This window comes from Macaca fascicularis, chromosome 2 (assembly GCF_037993035.2).
Source record: "Macaca fascicularis isolate 582-1 chromosome 2, T2T-MFA8v1.1".
NCBI lineage: Eukaryota > Metazoa > Chordata > Mammalia > Primates > Cercopithecidae > Macaca > Macaca fascicularis.
In genome coordinates, this window is record NC_088376.1 from 111,806,086 (window position 1) to 111,825,134 (window position 19,049).

Below are 19,049 nucleotides of genomic sequence, written 5' to 3' on the forward strand. Positions count from 1 at the left end.
GCTCACTGTAGCATTGACTTCCTGGGCTCAAGTTATCTTCCCACCTCAGCCTCTCTAGTAGCTACAACAACAGGCGTGCATCACCACATCTGGCTATTATATTTTTTGTAGAGATGGGGTCTTGCTATGTTGCCCAGGCTGGTCCTGGGCTCCTGGCCTCAAGCGATCCTCCCACCTCAGCCTCCAAAAAATATTTTTTCTTTTTTTTTTGAGACAGAGTCTCACTGTGTTGCCCAGGCTGGAGTGCAGTGGCTCAATCTTGGCTCACTGCAACCTCTGCCTCCCGGGTTCAAGAAATTCTCATGCCTCAGCCTCCCAAGTACCTGGGATTACAGGTGTGCACCACCACACCTGGCTAATTTTTGCATTTTTAGTAGAGACGGGGTTTCACCATACTGGCCAGGCTGGTCTCGAACTCCTGACCTCATGTGATCCACCTGTCTTGGTCTCCCAAAGTGCTGGAATTACAGGTGTGAGCCTTACCACACCCAGCCTCCAAAAAATCTTTATCCAAATTTCTACATCGTTAGTAACTGTCTTCGCACACAGTATCTTCTGATCATCACATCTTAAAACTGCTGACAAATTAGGCCAGGTACAGTGGCTCACGCCTGTAATTCCAACACTTTGGGAGGCCAAGGCAGGTGGGTCACCTAAGGTCAGGAGTTCGAGACCAGCCTAGCCAATATGGTGAAATTCTCTAGTAAAAAATACAAAAACTAGCCGGGTGTGGTGGCAAGCGCCTATAATCCCAGTTACTCAGGAGGCTGAGGCAGAAGAATTGCTTGAACCCGGGAGGCGGAGGTTGCAGTGAGCTGAGATCGTGCCATTGCACTCCAGCCTGGGCAACAAGAGTGAAACTCCATCTCAAAAAAAACAACAAAAACAGCTGGGCGCGGTGGCTCAAGCCTGTAATCCCAGCACTTTGGGAGGCCGAGACGGGCGGATCATGAGGTCAGGAGATCGAGACCATCCTGGCTAACCCGGTGAAACCCCGTCTCTACTAAAAAATACAAAAAACTAGCCAGGCGAGGTGGCGGGCGCCTGTAGTCCCAGCTACTCGGAGGCTGAGGCAGGAGAATGGCGTGAACCCGGGAGGCGGAGCTTGCAGTGAGCTGAGATCCGGCCACTGCACTCCAGCCTGGGTGACAGAGCGAGACTCCATCTCAAAACAAAAACAAAAACAAAAACAAAAACAAAAAACTGCTGACAAATTTTCAGGCAGCTATCTGGGCTTGGACCGAGAAAAAAGCCATTTGTTTTGTTTTCAGATCTAAAATTCATTAAATGGCACCTCAAGTGCAAAATAAATAAGCTAAAAGTTTTAGTTACCAGCCTCTGAACATGCATATTTTTTCTTTTAATTCCAAAGAAACATGTACTAAATTTTACACCAAATAGGAAAAATTACACAAGAAAAACTTAGTGAGTATACAATATACAAGAACAGTCCTAGCAAGACACATGCTTTAAGAGACACAAAACAGCTGTCCCAACACCTATAATGATTCCTAAAAGTACATCATCTAAAATTTTTACAAAACGATTTTTTTATTTTTTAAGCAGCTCCTTGAGGATCAGGGCTAATTCATAGGCAGTGCACCAAGAACCACTATAAAAAGATCCTTAATGAGCAAAACATATCCCCTATTCGAGACCAACTCAGCCAACATGGCAAAACCCCATCTCTACTAAAAAAAAAATGGCCAAGTGTGGCCGGTTGTGGTGGCTCATGCCTTTAATCTCAGCACTTTGGGAGGCCGAGGCGGGCAGATCATGAGGTCGGCATATGAGTGTGGTAGTTCATATGCCTAGAGGCTGAGGCAGGAGAATTACTGAACCCCGGAGGCGGAGGCTGCAGTGAGCCAATCGTGTCACCTCACCGCAGCCTGAGTGACAGAGCAAGACTCAGTCTCAGAAAAAAAAAAAAAAAAAAAAATTCCAGGGACCCAAAATAGCCAAAACAATTCTAATAAAGAACGAACTTGGAAAATTCATACTTCCTGATTCCAAACCTACTACAGAGTTATCTACAGTAATCAAGACAATGTGATATTAGCATGTGGTCAGACATATACATCAATAGAATAGAACTGAGTCTAGAAACAGACACATTTACAGTCAATCCATTTTCTTTTTTTCCCCCCATGTTACTGAGTCCATGCATAACAATCAATTTTCAACAAGAGTACCAAGACAATTAAGTGAGAAAAGAACAGTCTTTTCAACAAACAGTGCTGGAACAACTGGATATTTACATGCAAAAGAATAAAGTACTCAGCCAGGCACAGTGGCTCACGCTTGTAAACCCAGCACTCTGAGAGGCCAAGGTGGGTGGATCACAAGGTCAGGAGTTCAAGACCAGACTGATCAACATAGTGAAACTCCATCTCTACCAAAAATACAAAAAATTAGCCGGGCGTGGTGGCAGGTGCCTATAATCCCAGCTACTAGGGAGACTGAGGCAGAAGAATCACCTGAACCCAGGAGGCAGAGGTTGCAGTGAGCCAAGATTGTGCTATTGCGCACTCCAGCCTGGGCGACAGTGTGAGACTCCATCTCAAAAAAAAAAAAAAAGAATAAAGTTTTTTAAATATATATATATATATAAAAAACTCAAAATGTACCAAAGACTTAAGTGTAAAAGATAAAACTATAAACTTCTAGAAGAAAATACAGGGGTAAATTTTCATGACCTTGGATTTGGCAATGGTTTCTTAAATACGACACCTCAAGCACAAACAAGAAAAGAAAAACAACACATCGAATTTCATCAGAATTAAAAACATTTGTGCTTCAAAGGACATCAAAAAAGTGAAAAGGCTGGACACAATGGTTCATGCCTATAATCCCAGCACTTTGGGAGGCCAAGGCAGAAGGATCACTTGAAGCCAGGAGTTTATGACCAGCCCTAGCAACATAATGAGACCCAATCTCTACCAAAAACAAACAAACAAACAAACATATATATATATGTTTAGTTAGCCAGAGGCCAGGCACAGTGGCTCACATCTGTAATCCCAGCACTTTCAGAGACAAGGCAGGCGGATCACCTGAGGTCAAGAGTTCAAGACCAGTCTGGGCAACATAGTGAAACCCCATCTCTACAAAATATACAAAAATTAGCCAGGGTATTACAGGTTTCTGCCTGTAGTCCCAGCTACTTGGGAGGCTAAGGTGAGAGGATTGCTTGAGCCTGCAAGGGTGAGGCTGCAGTGAGCTGTGATTGTACCACTATACTCCAGCCAGGGTGACAGAGACCCTATCTCAAAAATAATAATAATAATAATAATAAAAATTAGCCAGCTATGAAAAAAAAAATTAGCCAGGTAAGGTGGCGCATGAGGCCAGGAGCCCAGGTATGGTGGCGTGAGCCCAGGAGTTCAAGACTGTAGTGACCTATGATTGTGCTAATACACTCTGACCTGGGCAACAGAGTGACACCCTATCTTAAAAAATAAAAAGAAGAAATGCAAATGACAAATACATGGAAAGATGCCCACTCAACATCATTAGTCATTAGAGAAATGCAACTCAAAACCACAATGAGGTACCACTTCACACCCACTAGTTTGGCTATAATAATTTTAGAAGACAGATATGTTCAGACAAGGATGTAGAGGAATTAGAACCCTCAAAACACTGCTGGTTGGAGTGCAAAATGGTTCAGCCACTTTGGAAAACAGGCTAGCAATTCCTCAAAAGGTTACATAGAGCTATCATATGGCCCAGCAATTCTACTCCTATGAGAAATGAAAAGAGGTCCACACAGAACGTGTACACACAAATATTCGTAGCAGCATTATTCACAATAGTCAAAGAGTGGGAACAATCTATATGTCCATCAACACATGAATGGATAAATGGTATATCCAGAAATGAATGGTATTTCCAGACAACAGAATAGTATTTAGCAATAAAAAGAAATGAAGTTTATTTAGAACAAGTGGAAAAAGGGAAAAAAAAAAAACACAGAAGTACTGGTACATGCTTACAACATGGATGAACCTTGAGAACATTATGCTAAGTGTCAACGGCAAACGACCACATATTGGCCGGGCACGGTGGCTCATGCCTGTAATCCCAGCACTTTGGGAGGCCAAGGTGGGCGGATCACGAGGTCAGGAGATCGAGACCATCCCGGCTAACACAGTGAAACCCCATCTCTACTAAAAATACAAAAAATTAGCTGGGCATGGTGGCGGGCGCCTGTAGTCCCAACTACTCAGGAGGCTGAGGCAGGAGAATGGCATGAACCCAGGAGGTGGAGCCTACAGTGAGCTGAGATCCTGCCACTGCACTCCAGCCCGGGTGACAGAGCAAGACTCCGCTCAAACAACAACAACAACAACAAAAACACGTATTATATGATTCCTTTTATATGAAATACCCAGGATAGGCAAATGGTAGAGACAAAAGTAGATTAGAGGTTGCCGAGGGATGAGGAGAATGAGGGTGTTGGTAAGGTGATGACTAAAGTGTATGGGGGCCGGGAGGTGGCTCACACCTGTAATCCCAGCACTTTGGGAGGCCACAGAGGACAGATCACCTGAGGTTGGGAGTTCGAGACCAGCCTGGCCAACATGGTGAAACTCCGTCTACTAAAACTACAAAAATTAGCTGGGCACAGTGGCACATGCCTGTAATCCCAGCTACTCAGGAGACTGAGGCACAAGAATTGCTTGAACCCAGAAGGCAGAGGTTGTAGTGAGCTGAGATCTCACCACTGCACTCCAGCCTCGGCAATGGAGAGAGACTCCATCTTAAAAAAAAAAAAGAAAACAAAACAAAACAAAAAACAAAAAACAGTGTATGGGACTTTTTTTGGAGTGACAAAAAATGTTCTAAAAATTGTTATGGGGCTGGACGTGACAGCTCACATCTGTAATCCCGGCACTTTGGGAGGCTGAGGCAGGCGGATTACAAGGTCAGGAGATCAAGACCATCCTGCCTAACACGGTGAAACCCCATCTCTACTAAAAAAAATACAAAAAATTAGCCGGGCATGGTGGCGGGTGCCTGTAGTCCCAGCTACTCGGGAGGCTGAGGCAGGAGGATGGTGTGAACCCGGGAGGCGGAGCTTGCAGTGAGCGGAGATCGCGCCACTGCACTCCAGCCTGGGTAACAAAGCAAGACTCCATCTCGAAAAAAAAAAAAAATGGTTATGGTTGGCTAAGTGCAGTGGCTCATGCCTGTAATCCCAACACTTTGGGAGGCCAAGGCAGACTGATCACCTGAGATCAGGAGTTTAAGACCAGCCTGGCCAACATGGTGAAACTCTATCTCTACTAAAAATACAAAAATTAGCCGGGCGTGGTGGCACGTGCCTCTAATCCTGGTTACTCAGGAGGGTGAGGCAGGAGAATGGCTTCGCCCCGGGAGGCAGAGGTTGCAGTGAGCTGAGATCGCATCATTGTATTCCAGCCTGGACAACAAGAGAAAAATTCCGTCTCAAAAAAAAAAAAAAAAAGGGCCGGGCGCGGTGGCTCACGCCTGTAATCCCAGCACTTTGGGAGGCCGAGGCGGGTGGATCACGAGGTCGGGAGATCGAGACCATCCTGGCTAACACGGTGAAACCCCGTCTCTACTAAAAAAAAATACAAAAAATTAGCCGGGCGAGGTGGCGGGCGCCTGTAGTCCCAGCTACTCGGAGGCTGAGGCAGGAGAATGGCGTGAACCCGGGAGGCGGAGCTGGCAGTGAGCCGAGATCACGCCACTGCACTCCAGCCTGGGCGACAAAAGCGAGACTCCGTCTCAAAAAAAAAAAAAAAAAGATGATGATGGCTGTGCACAGATATGAAAAACCAATTACACACTCTAAATAGTTGATTTGTATGTGAAGTATATCTCCATAAAGCTGTTACCAAAAAAAAAAAAAAAAAAAAAAATGCTAAGAGACCCGCAAGTATAAATGCTTTATGGTAATTACAGAAATGAAACAATTCTGAATGTCAATTTATTGTTTATATGCAGCTAGAGTAACTTATTAATAAGTTTATACTCTCAAGTATTTCTCAACATTAAATACTCATTATAACACTTTATACTTTGAAGTTATGTCCTGTTTGATATATAAAGCTGTTATTAAAATAACAGCTAGTAAGTTTTTTGACTCCAATAGGATACAATTTTATAAACTGAATTGGTGGTTAGTCACAAGGACCTCACTAAGCAAAGCTTCCTTGCTATATACAGTTATAACATTACATATGATACTTCTTGTTCTTTCCTTTTTTTATTGGCTCTGGTGTTGAAACATATCCTATTTCTAATTTCAGTAGTGTAGAGTTATTCTAATGCCATTGGGTATACAATTCATTTTTCCTTCCTTTTTAAATTGTGGTAAGATATACATAACATAAAATGTGCCATTTCACCATTTTAAGTGTACAATTCAGTGTCATTAAGTACATACATTGTGCAACCATCACCATTATCCAACTTCAGAACTTTTTCATCATCCCAAACTGAAACTCTGTACCTGTTAAACAATAACACCCTATTACACCTTCCCCCAAGTCCCTGGTTAGCTCTCTTCTACTTTCCATCCCTGTGAATTTAGCTATTACGGTTACCTTCTGTAAGTGGAATCATACAATATTTGTCCTTTTATATCTGGCTCATTTCATTTAGGATAATATTTTCAATGTTGTAGCATGAATAAGAATTTCATTCCTTCTTAAGGATGGTCAGGTACAGTGGCTCACGCTTGTAATCCCAGCACTTTGGAAAGCTGAGGCGGGACAGACGGATCACCTGAGGTCGGGAGTTTGAGATCAGCCTGGCTAACATGGTGAAACCCCGTCTCTACTAAAAATACAAAAACTACCCGGGCATGGTGGCACACGCCTGTAATCCCAGCTACTCCAGAGGCTGAGGCAAGGGAACTGCTTGAACCCAGGAGGTGGAGGTTGTAGTGAGCAGGATCGCACCACTGCACTCCAGCCTGGAAGACAAAGCAACACTCCATCTTACGTATGTATATACCATATTTTGTTTATCCATTCATTTATTGATGGATACCTAGTTTGTTTTCACCTTTTTTTTTTTTTTAAGACAGAGTTTCACTCTTTTTTTTTTTTTTTTTTTTGAGACGGAGTCTCGCTCTGCCGCCCAGACTGGAGTGCAGTGGCCGGATCTCTCAGCTCACTGCAAGCTCCGCCTCCCGGGTTCCCGCCATTCTCCTGCCTCAGCCTCCCGAGTAGCTGGGATTACAGGCACCTGCCACCACACCCAGCTCTTTTTTTTTTTTTTTTTTTTGTATTTAGTAGAGATGGGGTTTTACCAGGTAGGACAGGCTGGTCTCAAACTCCTGACCTCAGGTGATCCGCCCGCCTCAGCCCCGCAAAGTGCTGGGATTACTGGCGTGTGCCATGTTTTCACCTTTTGACTACTGTAAATAATGCTGCAATGAGCACTGGAGTATAACTATCTGTTTAACTCCCTGCTTAAAATTATTTTGGGTAGGCCGGACGTGGTGGCTCACACCTGTAATCCCAGCACTTTGGGAGGCCAAGGCGGGCATATCACAAGGTCAGGAGTTTGAGACCAGCCTGGCCAATATGGTGAAACACCGTCTCTACTAAAAATACAAAAAATTACCCAAGTGTGGTGGCGCATGCCTGTAATCCGAGATACTCGGAAGGCTGAGGTGGGAGAACTGCTTGAACCAGGAGGCAGAGGTTGCAGTGAACCGAGATCCCACCATTGCACTCCAGCCTGGACGACAGAACAAGACTCTGTCTCAAAAAAAAAAAAAAAAAAAAAAGATATTTTGGTTATATACCTAGGAGTGAAATTACTCTACCTACAATAATTTTATCTTTAACTACTTTTTGAGGAACCACCAAATTGTTTTCCACAGCAGCTAGACCATTTTACATTCCCATGAGAAATGCACAAGGGTTCCAACTTCTCCACATCTTGGCTATTTTCTGTTTTTAGTATCAGCCATCCTAACAGGTATGAAGTATCTCATTGTATGCAATGTGTTTTTCATCTATTATTTGTAAATAGAAATCCACCTTGTAGTAATTTCTTTTTTTTATTTTTATTTTTTTGAGACAGATTCTCGCTCTGTCGCCCAGCTGGAGTGCAGTCGCTGGATCTCAGCTCACTGCAAGCTCCGCCTCCCAGGTTCACGCCATTCTCCTGCCTCAGCCTCTCGAGTAGCTGGGACTACAGGCGCCCACCACCTCGCCCGGCTAGTTTTTTGCATTTTTTTTTAGTAGAGACGGGGTTTCACAGTGTTAGCCAGGATGGTCTCGATCTCCTGACCTCGTGATCCTCCTGTCTCGGCCTCCCAAAGTGCTGGGATTACAGGCTTGAGCCACCGCGCCTGGCCCACCTTGTAGTAATTTCTATAATTATGTAGCGCAGCCACTTGAGACACCAAAAATACTTAAATACCAATAAAAGAGTAGATTTTAGGTCAACTCAATTTTGAAAAAGATATCAAAGATGACAAAGAATGAAGATATAATACAAAAACTTGTAAACTTTTACTTATCTGAGCCTAATTTCTAAAATCCTAAAGTGTTGTATAAATAAAAATTGTCTCAAAGTAGATTACTGCTTTGTGATTTACAGAGATGACAGTGAAACAAACTTGAAATAAAGCTTTTAAAAACACATTTGTCCCTGGTAGATTGTTGTCACTGTCCTCATTTTAAAGAAAAGAAAATCTGAGACCAGGCCGGGCGCGGTGGCTCAAGCCTGTAATCCCAGCACTTTGGGAGGCCAAGGCGGGTGGATCACGAGGTCAGGAGATCGAGACTATCCTGGCTAACACGGTGAAACCCCGTCTCTACTAAAAATACAAAAAACTAGCCGGGCGTGGTGGCGGGCGCCTGTAGTCTCAGCTACTCGGGAGGCTGAGGCGGGAGAATGGCATGAACCCGGGAGGCGGAGCTTGCAGTGAGCCGAGATCACGCCACTGCACTCCAGCCTGGGAGACACAGCGAGACTCCGTCTCAAAAAAAAAAAAAAAAAAAGAAAAAGAAAATCTGAGACCAAACATGTTTGACAACTTGTCCAAGACCACAAAGCAAACCTGTGGCAGAGTTTAGAAAATAATTTCTAATTTCCCTAAAACCCATGATGTAATGTGCAATAAATCAACGGAAACCCAGAAGAGCCCTTGTTACTCTTTTAGCATGAATACAGTTAGGGAGATTGTCCAGTGCACTGAAGCTTGTAACCTCCCACAGCAATGACTGTTAATTAACTCCTTGCCAGCCGTGACTTGAATACTGGGCCAGACCAGATACAACTCAGACTAGTTGTGTGTGTGTCTGATCTAATAACACTAAGATCCTAACTTGGCCTCTCAAATGGTTTTGTTCAATTTTAGTTGTTCAAAAGTAGGCTAATTCTACTGTTAAATTGACAAAGCATATGTTGAAGCAACCAAGGAAATTGTAATTGCTTCTTAACACTCTTGCTTAGATCAGATGTAGAAAGTGTTATTTTGGCCAGGAGCAGTAGCTCATGCCTGTAATCCCAGCACTTTGGGAGGCCAAGGCAGGAGGATTACTTGAGGGCAAGAGTTCAAGACCAGCCTGGGCAACACAGGGAGACCCGTCTCTATAAAAACTCAAAATTAGTCAGGCATGGTGGCACACCAGGTAATCCCAGCTACTTGAGAGGCCCAGGTGGGAGGATACATTGAGCTTGGGAGGTCGGGGTTGCAGTGAGCCCTGATTGTGCCACTACACCCCAGCCTGGGTGACAGAGCGAGATCCTGACTTTAAAAAAAAAAAAAAAAAAAAGGTGTGATGATCTTGGATCACCAAATCAGTGAGGGAGGGACAGTCTCTAACTTGTTTTCTGCTCGGTCCTTATTGCATACTCTTGGAGAAGGTTTACTGACTATTACTAAATGATAAATCTCGATACAGCAAGCAGAGCCAGTGAAGCTGCTCTCCTGATCTCAGTCTCTGCTGGGATCCTTTCCTTTAAAGCTACAACCCACCCACTAAACAAGAAAATAACTATTGGGTTTTTCCTTTTTCTTTTTTTTTGAGACGGAGTTGGCTCTGCGGCCCAGGATGGAGTACAGTGGCATGATCTTGGCTCACTGCAACCTCCGCCTCCCAGGTGCAAGCGATTCTCCCCACCTCAGCCTCCCAAGTAGGTGGGACTACAGGCGCCCACGACAACGCCCGGCTAATTTTTGTATTTTTAGTAGAGACGGGGTTTCGCCATGTTGGCCAGGCTGGTCTCGAACTCCTGACCTCAGGTGATCCACCCGCTTCGGCCTCCCAAAGTGCTGGGATTACAGGCGTGACCCACCACGCCCGGCCAGGTTTTTCCTTTTTAAAAATGACATAGGGTGTCTATTTTGCCCAGGCTGGTCTCGAACTCTTGGACTCAAGCGATATTTCCTCCTCAGCCTCCAGAGTAGCTGGGACTATAGGGACCCACTGCCACAGCCGGCAAGATAATTACTTACTCTCACCAAATTTGATTCAATCGTTTTGGCCAAATTTTTAAAAATAGGAATATTCCGAGGGACCACGTTTGAAGAAATACAAACTCAAGCAAGCAGAGGTGAAATGACCTGAGAGATTTGCTTTAATACACTTCGGCGAAGAAAAAAGGGTATGGATGAAACTTTGTGACAAATACAACTGTTAAATGTAGGTGATGGCATATAGGGATTCATCTCACCTTTCCTCTTCTGTCTATGCTTAAAAGTTTTCACAGTAACTTTTCAAAAAAAATTATTATTTCCAAACAAACTTACTGTCCTTTCAATTAAACACGAGTCACTGGATGTGAACGCTCTTGTCTTCGGAGTCAAACCTGGTGAAGGATCTCAAGCAAAGGTGAGGGATCCTCTCTCTGGCAGGGCCGACAGCGCGCAAGTTTCCTTCAAGGCTGAATCTGACAAATCACTGGGTGCGCTCTAGGGCTCGCAGGACCGCGGAGCTCAATTTGGAAGTGGCGCACGCGGGCTCACGGCGGTGTCTCAGGAAAACGCTAGAAACGCGGCTACAGAGCTCCCAATCCCAGCCTGCGGTCGGCTTGGCCCCGGCGCGACACCCGGCTCCCTGCCACCCCTCGAGACCTCCTGCACCACTCCCCAGGGCCCCGCCCACAGCCTACCTTCCAAGTCCTCGTCCTCCTCCGACTCGCTGTCCCCTTTGGCGTCGGCGACACGGTCCGGGCCAGGTTCTGGCGGGGGGTGGCCCGGGCTCTGGCGTGGGGTGGCGGCGGGCAGGACTGAAGCTGGGGCGCGGGCCTCGCGCAGGCGGGTAAAGTAGTCCACAGCGAATTCGACGAGGTCAGGCGGCTGCTGTCGCAGCACCTCCACCGTGTAGCCCTGCAGCAGCTCCGTGAGCCCCGGCGGGATCTGGATGTGGCTCATGCCGGCGGCGGCCGAGGGGATAGACGGGTTGGGCCGCCGGCGGCCACTGTCTCCGCGCTCACTCACGCCGGCCTTTCGCTCCGCGCCCGCGAGGTCTCTTCCCGCGCGGCCCCGGCTCGGCCTTCCTCACGTCGCGCCGCTCTTTGGCCGGCTCTGAGATTCCAGGCCGCGCAACCCTACGCTACCACGGCCGGCCTGGCACCGCCGCCGCTGTCACTGGGCAGCCGCCGCCGCCGCGGGGACCGACGGGGAGGCGAGCTGGACCGGCGGGGCAGGCGTCCTGGTTGTGACGCACGCGACCGCGGGCGTGCGCGTCCCCGCGTAGCATCGGCCCTCAGTGCGCTTGCGCCACTAGGTGACACGCCCCTCAGGCTGTCGGGGGGTCGAGACAGTGGACGGTTCCTAATGCCGGCTCATGGCGGGAATCCGGGGAATTAGGTAATGAATGGTCTACCCATGAAGGGGACCGATTAGTGCCTCTCGCCTGGTCCTGAAGACCTTTACATTATTCTTTCAGCTGATGCCAAGAGCCTCCTTTTGGCCGGCACTTAGCACCAGAGACACAGCGAGAAGCAGAAACATACGAGCACCTCAGTGTGGTTCTTCTCTGATGAAGGGCAAGAGAGGGCTCACTTTCGGGAGTGACATTCAAGCTGGACGCGAGGTCTGAGCAGAACCCGCCTAGGGGAAGATCTGGAGGAAAGCCATCTGAACATACAACAAGAGCAAAGGCCTGGTGGAGTCAGGACCACCTTGGCTGCCAGGTGGAATGGTGGAATAACTCAGGAGTCTGGCAGGTCTCTGAGATGTCACACGGGGAAGGCCTTGTAGGAAGTAGGCGTTTGAAAGAGATCATAATTTGAGAGCCACAGGCAGAAAAATAAATTTGAAAGAGTTCAGTCTGCCAAATGTGTACAGTGAGAAAGGGAAATAAGGCCAAAAGCAGCAAAGACCTCTGTGCCTGTTCTTCCTGGAGCACTTTGACCAGGGTCCCCAGATCTAGGTCTGCCCACTCCTCTCCCCACATTCTACACTGGGCCCTAGGCCAACACTGCTTGATGAAGTTGAGCAGACCACAGGCATTGTTATCCTTTGCCCCTAGGAAGATGGTATAGGTGAACTGTAGAAGCCAGACTATTTCCTAAATTGCCCTCCTCCTCCTACCAAACTGGAAAGGTTTTGAAAAAGGTGGAGACCTTCCTGGGATGTCCAGGCCACAGCCTACATGCTAACCAAAGGCCCACTGGGCATAGGGCAGAGTCCCCCCTCTCCTTTCCAGGCCCAGCCAGGAAGAGAGTAGCTGTAGGTTTGGGAACCTGAAGGGCATTTGGGATGCTTAAACACCACATGGTAATTACCCCGTATTAATTAAAATCCTCCCTAGCACCTCCCATACAGGCTTGGCACACACCCAGGAGCTCAATGCTACTGGGAGCTGAGCAGCTGGGAGCAAGGAGCACCTCATCCCCGCTGATGAAGAGGCCAGCCCAGGCTCTAGGCTAAGCAGGCCTGTGATTATAAACAGCAGTGTCTCCCTGGACAAGTTTCTTTTTTTTTTTTTTTTTTTTTTGAGACGGAGTCTCGCTCTGTCACCCGGGCTGGAGTGCAGTGGCCGGATCTCAGCTCACTGCAAGCTCCGCCTCCCGGGTTCACGCCATTCTCCTGCCTCAGCCTCCCGAGTAGCTGGGACTACAGGCGCCCGCCACCTCACCCGGCTAGCTTTTTGTATTTTTTAGTAGAGAAGGGGTTTCACCGTGTTAGCCAGGATGGTCTCGATCTCCTGACCTTGTGATCCGCCCGTCTCAGCCTCCCAAAGTGCTGGGATTACAGGTTTGAGCCACCGGGCCCGGCTGGACAAGTTTCTTAACCCCTGGGAAGAACCTTGGATCATCAACTTTGTGAGGGGAGAAGCAGTCTCCAACTTTTTTCCTGCTCAGTCCTTATTGCATACTCTTGGAGAAGGTCTACCGACTAAATGGTAAATCTTGACACAGCAAGCAGAGTCAATGAAATTGCTCTCCTGACCTCATAGTCTCAGCTGGGACCCCTTGCTTTAAAGCTATGCTTCTGCTCTCAGAATATGAAGACCTCACTAAGGACAGGCAAAGTGGAGCTGGAGGGGTAGTTTCCCTCACCTCTTCTCTGCTTTTGGGTAGACTGACCCAAGTCTTCCAGGGATCAGCCTTGACAGCAATATCCAGAAAACCTAGGTGTGACTTCCATGGTACCACGACACCTGGGGATCTGCCCTCTTCAAGCAATCCAATAGCCAACCCTTTGGAAAGGCAAATTCACAACTCTGTTCCCTAGTTTACCCATATTGTCAGGTGATATATATATAATTTTTTTTATTTTTTATTTTTTTAAGACAAGAGTCTTGCTCTGTCGCCCAGGCTGGAGTGCAATGGCATAATCTCGGCTCACTGCAACCTGTGCCTCCCGAGTTCAAGCAACTCTCGTGCCTCAGCCTCCTGAGTAGCTGGGATTACAAGTTCATGCCACCACGCCTGGCTAATTTTTGTATTTTTAGTAGAGATGGGGTTTCACCATGTTGGCCAGGCTGGTCTTGAACTCCTGACCTCGTGATCCACCTGCCTCAGCCTCCCAAAGTCCTGGGATTACAGGCGTGAGCCACCAGGCCTGGCTGGTTTTATATGTTTTAAAGGCAGACTGGCACCTGTACAGTTAAGACTTAGACCTCGATTACAAAATAGAGGAGAGAGGCCAGGCGCGGTGGCTCACGCTTGTAATCCCAGCACTTTGGGAGGCCGAGGTGGGCAGAACATGAGGTCGGGAGTTCAAGACCAGCCTGGCCAACATGGTGAAACCCCATCTCTACTAAAAATACAAAAATTAACTGGTCATGGTGGCAGGCGCCTGTAATCCCAGTTACTCAGGAGGCTAAAGCAGGAGAATTGCTGGAACCTGGGAGGCAGAGGCTGCAGTGAGCCAAGATCTCGCCACTGGACACCAGCCTGGATGACAGAGTGAGACTCCATTTCAAAAAAAACAAAACATAACTCTCTCCAGGAGTGGCCTGGACAGAAAGACCACTCCAGGGCTGACAACAGTTGAGTATGGGTGGGTTTTCCAAGTGGTTCCAAGGAATCCCTACTGGCCTCTGCTTGAAGCAGGCCAGTCAGGCTGACTTGTTCTCAGATACCCCATGGCTCAGCAAACACCCATCCAGCAGAGCATTCAAAGGCATCCTGGAGGAATGAGGGCTACTGTTGTGCCAGACTTTTTTTTTTTTTTTTGAGAGGAGTCTCGCTCTGTCGCCCAGGCTGAAGTGCAATGGCGCAATCTCTGCTCACTGCAACCTCTGCCTCCCGGGTTCAAGCAATTCTCCTGTCTCAGCCTCCCAAGTAGCTGGGACTACAGACATACACCACCACACCCAGCAAGTTTTTTTGTATTTTTAGTAGAGATGGGGTTTCTCCATGTTGGCCAGGATGGTCTTAATCTCTTGACATCATGATCCACCCACCTCAGCCTCCCAAAGTGCTGGGATTACAGGCATGAGCCACCGTGCCTGGCCTTTATTTATTTATTTATTTTTGAGATGGAGTCTTCCTCTTGTCACCCAGGATGGAGTGCAATGGCACAATCTCAGCTCACTGCAACCTCCACCTCCTGGGTTCAAGCAATTCTCCTGCCTCAGCCTCCCGAGTGGCTGGGATTATAGGCACCCGCCACCATGCTCAGTTAATTTTTGTATTTTCAGTAGAGATGGGGTTTTCCATGTTGGCCAGGATGGTCTCGAACTCCTAACCTTGGGATCTGCCTGCCTTAGCCTACCAAAGTGCTGGGATTACAGGCATGAGCCACTGCGCCTGGCCATTTTTTTTTGTTTGGTTTTTTTGTTTGCTTGTTTGCTTTTTTTTTGAGACACAGTCTTACTCTGTTACCCAGGCTGGAGTGCAGTGATGCGATCTTGGCTCACTGCAACCTCCGTCTCCCGGGTTCAAGTGATTCTCGTGTCTCAATCTCCCAAGTAGCTGGGATTATAGGTGTGCGCCACCACGCCCGGCTTATTTTTGTATTTTTAGTACAGACAGGGTTTCACCATATTGGCCAGGCTGGTCTTGAACTCCTGACCTCAGGTGATCCACCCGCCTCAGCTTCACCAAAGTGCTGGGATTACCGGCGTGAGCCACCACGCCCGGCCAAGAAAGACCCATATTTTTTTTTGTTTGTTTTCTTTTTTGAGATGGAGTCTCGCTCTGTCGCTCAGGCTGGAGTGCAGTGGCACTATCTCTGCTCACTGCAACCTCCACTTCCCGGGTTCAAGTGATTCTTCTGCCTCAGCCTCCCAAGTAGCTAGGACTACAGGTGCACACCACCACGCCTGGCTAATTTTTGTATTTTTAGTACAGATGGGGTTTCACCATGTTGGCCAGGCTGGTCTCGAACTCCTGACCTCAGGCGATCCGCCCGCCTCAGCCTCCCAAAATGCTAGGATTATAGGCGTGAACCACCACTCCTGGCCACCAGACCCCTATTAACTTCAGTAGGGATGGCACCAGGTTCGAGAGGCCAAAAGAGATCCAGAGCCAGCAAACAAGACTTAGGGCTGATTGAGGGGAATTTACCTACAGAGCAGTCCAGTGGTGGTGGGCTAGATAGGAGAACTGCCCCACCTGCAGAAATTATGGAATATATATAGCATTTTCACTTAACACCCTCCCGCTAACAAATTTGATTTAACCCAAAACAAAGGGGCTCAATCCCCTGTACATCCACAGGACAGAATGGGGGCTCAGATATTCCTCATGGGTAAGTAATGAATCTCCGGCTTGTCCTCGCTTGGAACGCCCAACACATTCAGGTGCATCTGCCATACAGGGTCATTCTCAGAGTATGCTTAAGTTATTGCTGTCAGGTGCAGCTACCATACACAGGTGTGTCTGCCATATAGCCATCTATAGCTGCTCCTCATGGGTCTCCATAGACTAGTCTCAGAGCAAGGATGGACAGCCAGCCTCCAGTTTCAACCTGGCACTCTCCCCCAGTACTTGGTCCCAGAGCAGGGGTCCATCTCTCTCACCTCTGGCCAACCCTTCAGTAACAAGTAGAGCCCCCAGGGCCTTCATGAATGCCCAGCTAAGCTAGGTAAAGAAAAGGGTGCTATAACAGGAGGGAACACCAGGAGCCTGAACCCCGCATCTTCTACCCTTATCCTGCATTTATCCTGCCTGCATTCAAGCCTGTCCAGCTGCACCACTGGAGGCTACCATGGCAACTAAACCCAGAGGCAGCCAGTAACTGAGATACAGCTGCCAAGAGCAAGTGACGGTGGAAAAGGCCAACAGCAGAGACCCTTAGAAGCAAGAGAAGTACACAGGAGGGGGCCCCAGAACCCTGAGGATGCTACACTCAAATCTAATCCTACTCACAATTCAGCAGGCAGTCAATATCTTGCACAAACTGCCTTATCACCAACCACAGGCATAGATATGGACACAATGGGGCCAATTCGCAGAGTTGTTTACAACTATGGATGCAGAGCAGCACAGGTGGGACACATGTTGTTTAGCCCAAAAACAACAGGTCTTGGTGAAAACGAAAATGGGTCGGGTACCATTGCTGTTTCCAATGAAACAATGAATTTTGTGTGCTCTTAACAGGTTTATTATTCAAACATTTCTCTCTGTCTCTCCAAGATGAAGGGAGGGGCCTAAACTTCCCTGAACTCCTCCGAAGGCCTGCTCTTGGCTCAGATCCTCCAGCTTAAATACCTTATGCCCTCTGCATACTTGTGGGACTCAGGTCCAGCAGGAAAACCTCCCTCTTACTTGATCAAGGGACTACTTTTCTAAGCCATTCCAGTCCCCCACCCATTTCCTGGGATCTGCTGGTCACCTGACCACCTCTACCTGCCAGGCCCTCCCGGATTTGGTACTCCCAGCTCAGTTCCTACCAGCAACAGTTTCTATGTTGCCTTAGAAGTGTTCATGAGCCGCTAGTTGGCAAAAGAGATTGAGGAAGTGAGCTATGTTTTCTCTGCCCTCACCCAAGCTGTCTTTCAGCCTCTACTGTGGCTCCTCCAGTGAGGCCACTGCCTTTTGTACAGGAAATCTGATCTGTCTTAAGTGCCCATGCTCCAGGGAGCAGTTAGTTCCCAGGCCACATTTGTGTACCTGTGAGCCATCCTCATGCCTGAGACACTATGTCCTGAGAAAGCGTCAGTTTCTGCAGTAGAGCCAGGGTCTGCATCTGAGACACCTCAGGGCAAGGACAGAACCTAGAAAGCACAGCGAAACTGGCTAGAAAATCACAGGTCTGCATGCTTACCAGAGCAGAGAAAGCAGAAAAGGGACCCCTCAGGGACACCTGGCCCTGGGGCTTTCCCAGTGCCTGTCAGGACTCTGTGCCACCCCTGATCTGACTCACAGGCCAGGTACCTAAGCTTGGACTAGGTGGTACAGACAGGTCTGCTGGAGCCTGGATCAAGCAGCCTCAGGACAGCCTCTGATAGCATCACAAGTCTTTCTTCTCGAGACCCAGACAATCCCCACTTTATTATCAGTTTGCCAATGACCTTTGCAGATCAGTTTACCCTGTCTGAGCCTTGGCTTCCACATCTGAAAGTGGGAGTCAAAATCCCTACCCAGAGGCTGAGTGCAGTGGCTCATGCCTGTAATCACAGCACTTCGGGAGGACAAGGCAGGCAAATCACCTGAGGTCAGGAGACCAGCTTGGCCAACATGGTAAAACCCCATCTCTACCAAAAAATACAAAAATTAAGGCCAGGTATAGTGGCTCACACCTGTAATCCCAACACTTTGAGAGGCTGAAGTGGGTGGGTCACTTGAGGTCAGTTCAGGACCAGCCTGGCCAAAATGGCGAAACCCTGTCTCTACTAAAAATACAAAAATTAGCTAGGCGTGGTGGTGTGCACCTGTAATCCCAGCTACTCAGGAGGCTGAGGCAGGAGAATCACTTGAACCCGGGAGGCAGAGTTTGCAGTGAGCCAAGATCGTGCCACTGCACTCCGGCCTGGGCAAAAGAGGGAGACTCCATCTAAAAAATAAAAAAAAAAAAAAATTCCCTACCCATTAAACATTGAGTTACAAGGGAATAAAGAAATAAGAGAATAAATTTATAAGGAGGTTAGAAAAGATGTAGGGGGTTCCAGCCTCAAAAGACCATAAGGTGGCCAGACACAGTGGCTCATGCCTGTAATCCCAGCACTTTGGGAGGCTGAGGTGGGCAGATCACGAGGTCAGGAAATCAAAACCATCCTGGCTAACACGGTGAAACCCCGTTTCTACTAAAAATACAAAAATTAGCCAGACGTGGTCGCGGGCACCTGTAGTCCCAGCTACTCGGGAGGCTGAGGCAGGAGAATCGCTTGAACCTGAGAGGCAGAGGTTGCAGTGAGCTGAGATCGTGCCACTGCCTCCAGCCTGGGTGACACAGCGACACTCTGTCTCAAAAAAAAAAAAAAAAAAAAAAAAAAAAAAAAAAGGCTGTAGGGAAACAACTGTGGGGTAGAGATAGTATGACTTTTTTTTTTTTTTTTTTTTTGAGGCGGAGTCTCGCTCTGTCGCCCAGGCTGGAGTGCAGTGGCGCGATCTCGGCTCACTGCAAGCTCCGCCTCCCGGGTTCCCGCCATTCTCCTGCCTCAGCCTCCCGAGTTGCTGGGACTACAGGCGCTGCCACCACGCCCGGCTAA

The 19,049-nt window shown here is 47.8% G+C and overlaps 1 protein-coding gene and 1 pseudogene across 5 annotated transcripts in view; one reads left to right on the forward strand and one right to left on the reverse strand.

The window, feature by feature from the left end:
• PRKAR2A (protein kinase cAMP-dependent type II regulatory subunit alpha) overlaps window positions 1-11,666 on the reverse strand; it is a 94,772-nt gene extending 83,106 nt beyond the window's left edge. For all 5 annotated transcript variants that reach the window (XM_074032169.1, XM_045386279.3, XM_045386281.3 and 2 more), the window contains exon 1: window positions 11,110-11,666. In XM_074032169.1, coding sequence (XP_073888270.1) covers window positions 11,110-11,371 — 262 coding nt within the window. In that variant the 5' untranslated portion in view covers window positions 11,372-11,666. The remainder of the gene's footprint in view (window positions 1-11,109) is intronic.
• Window positions 11,667-11,786: 120 nt separating this feature from the next.
• LOC123571830 (uncharacterized) lies at window positions 11,787-16,159 on the forward strand (annotated as a pseudogene).
• The last annotated feature ends 2,890 nt before the right edge of the window (window positions 16,160-19,049 follow it).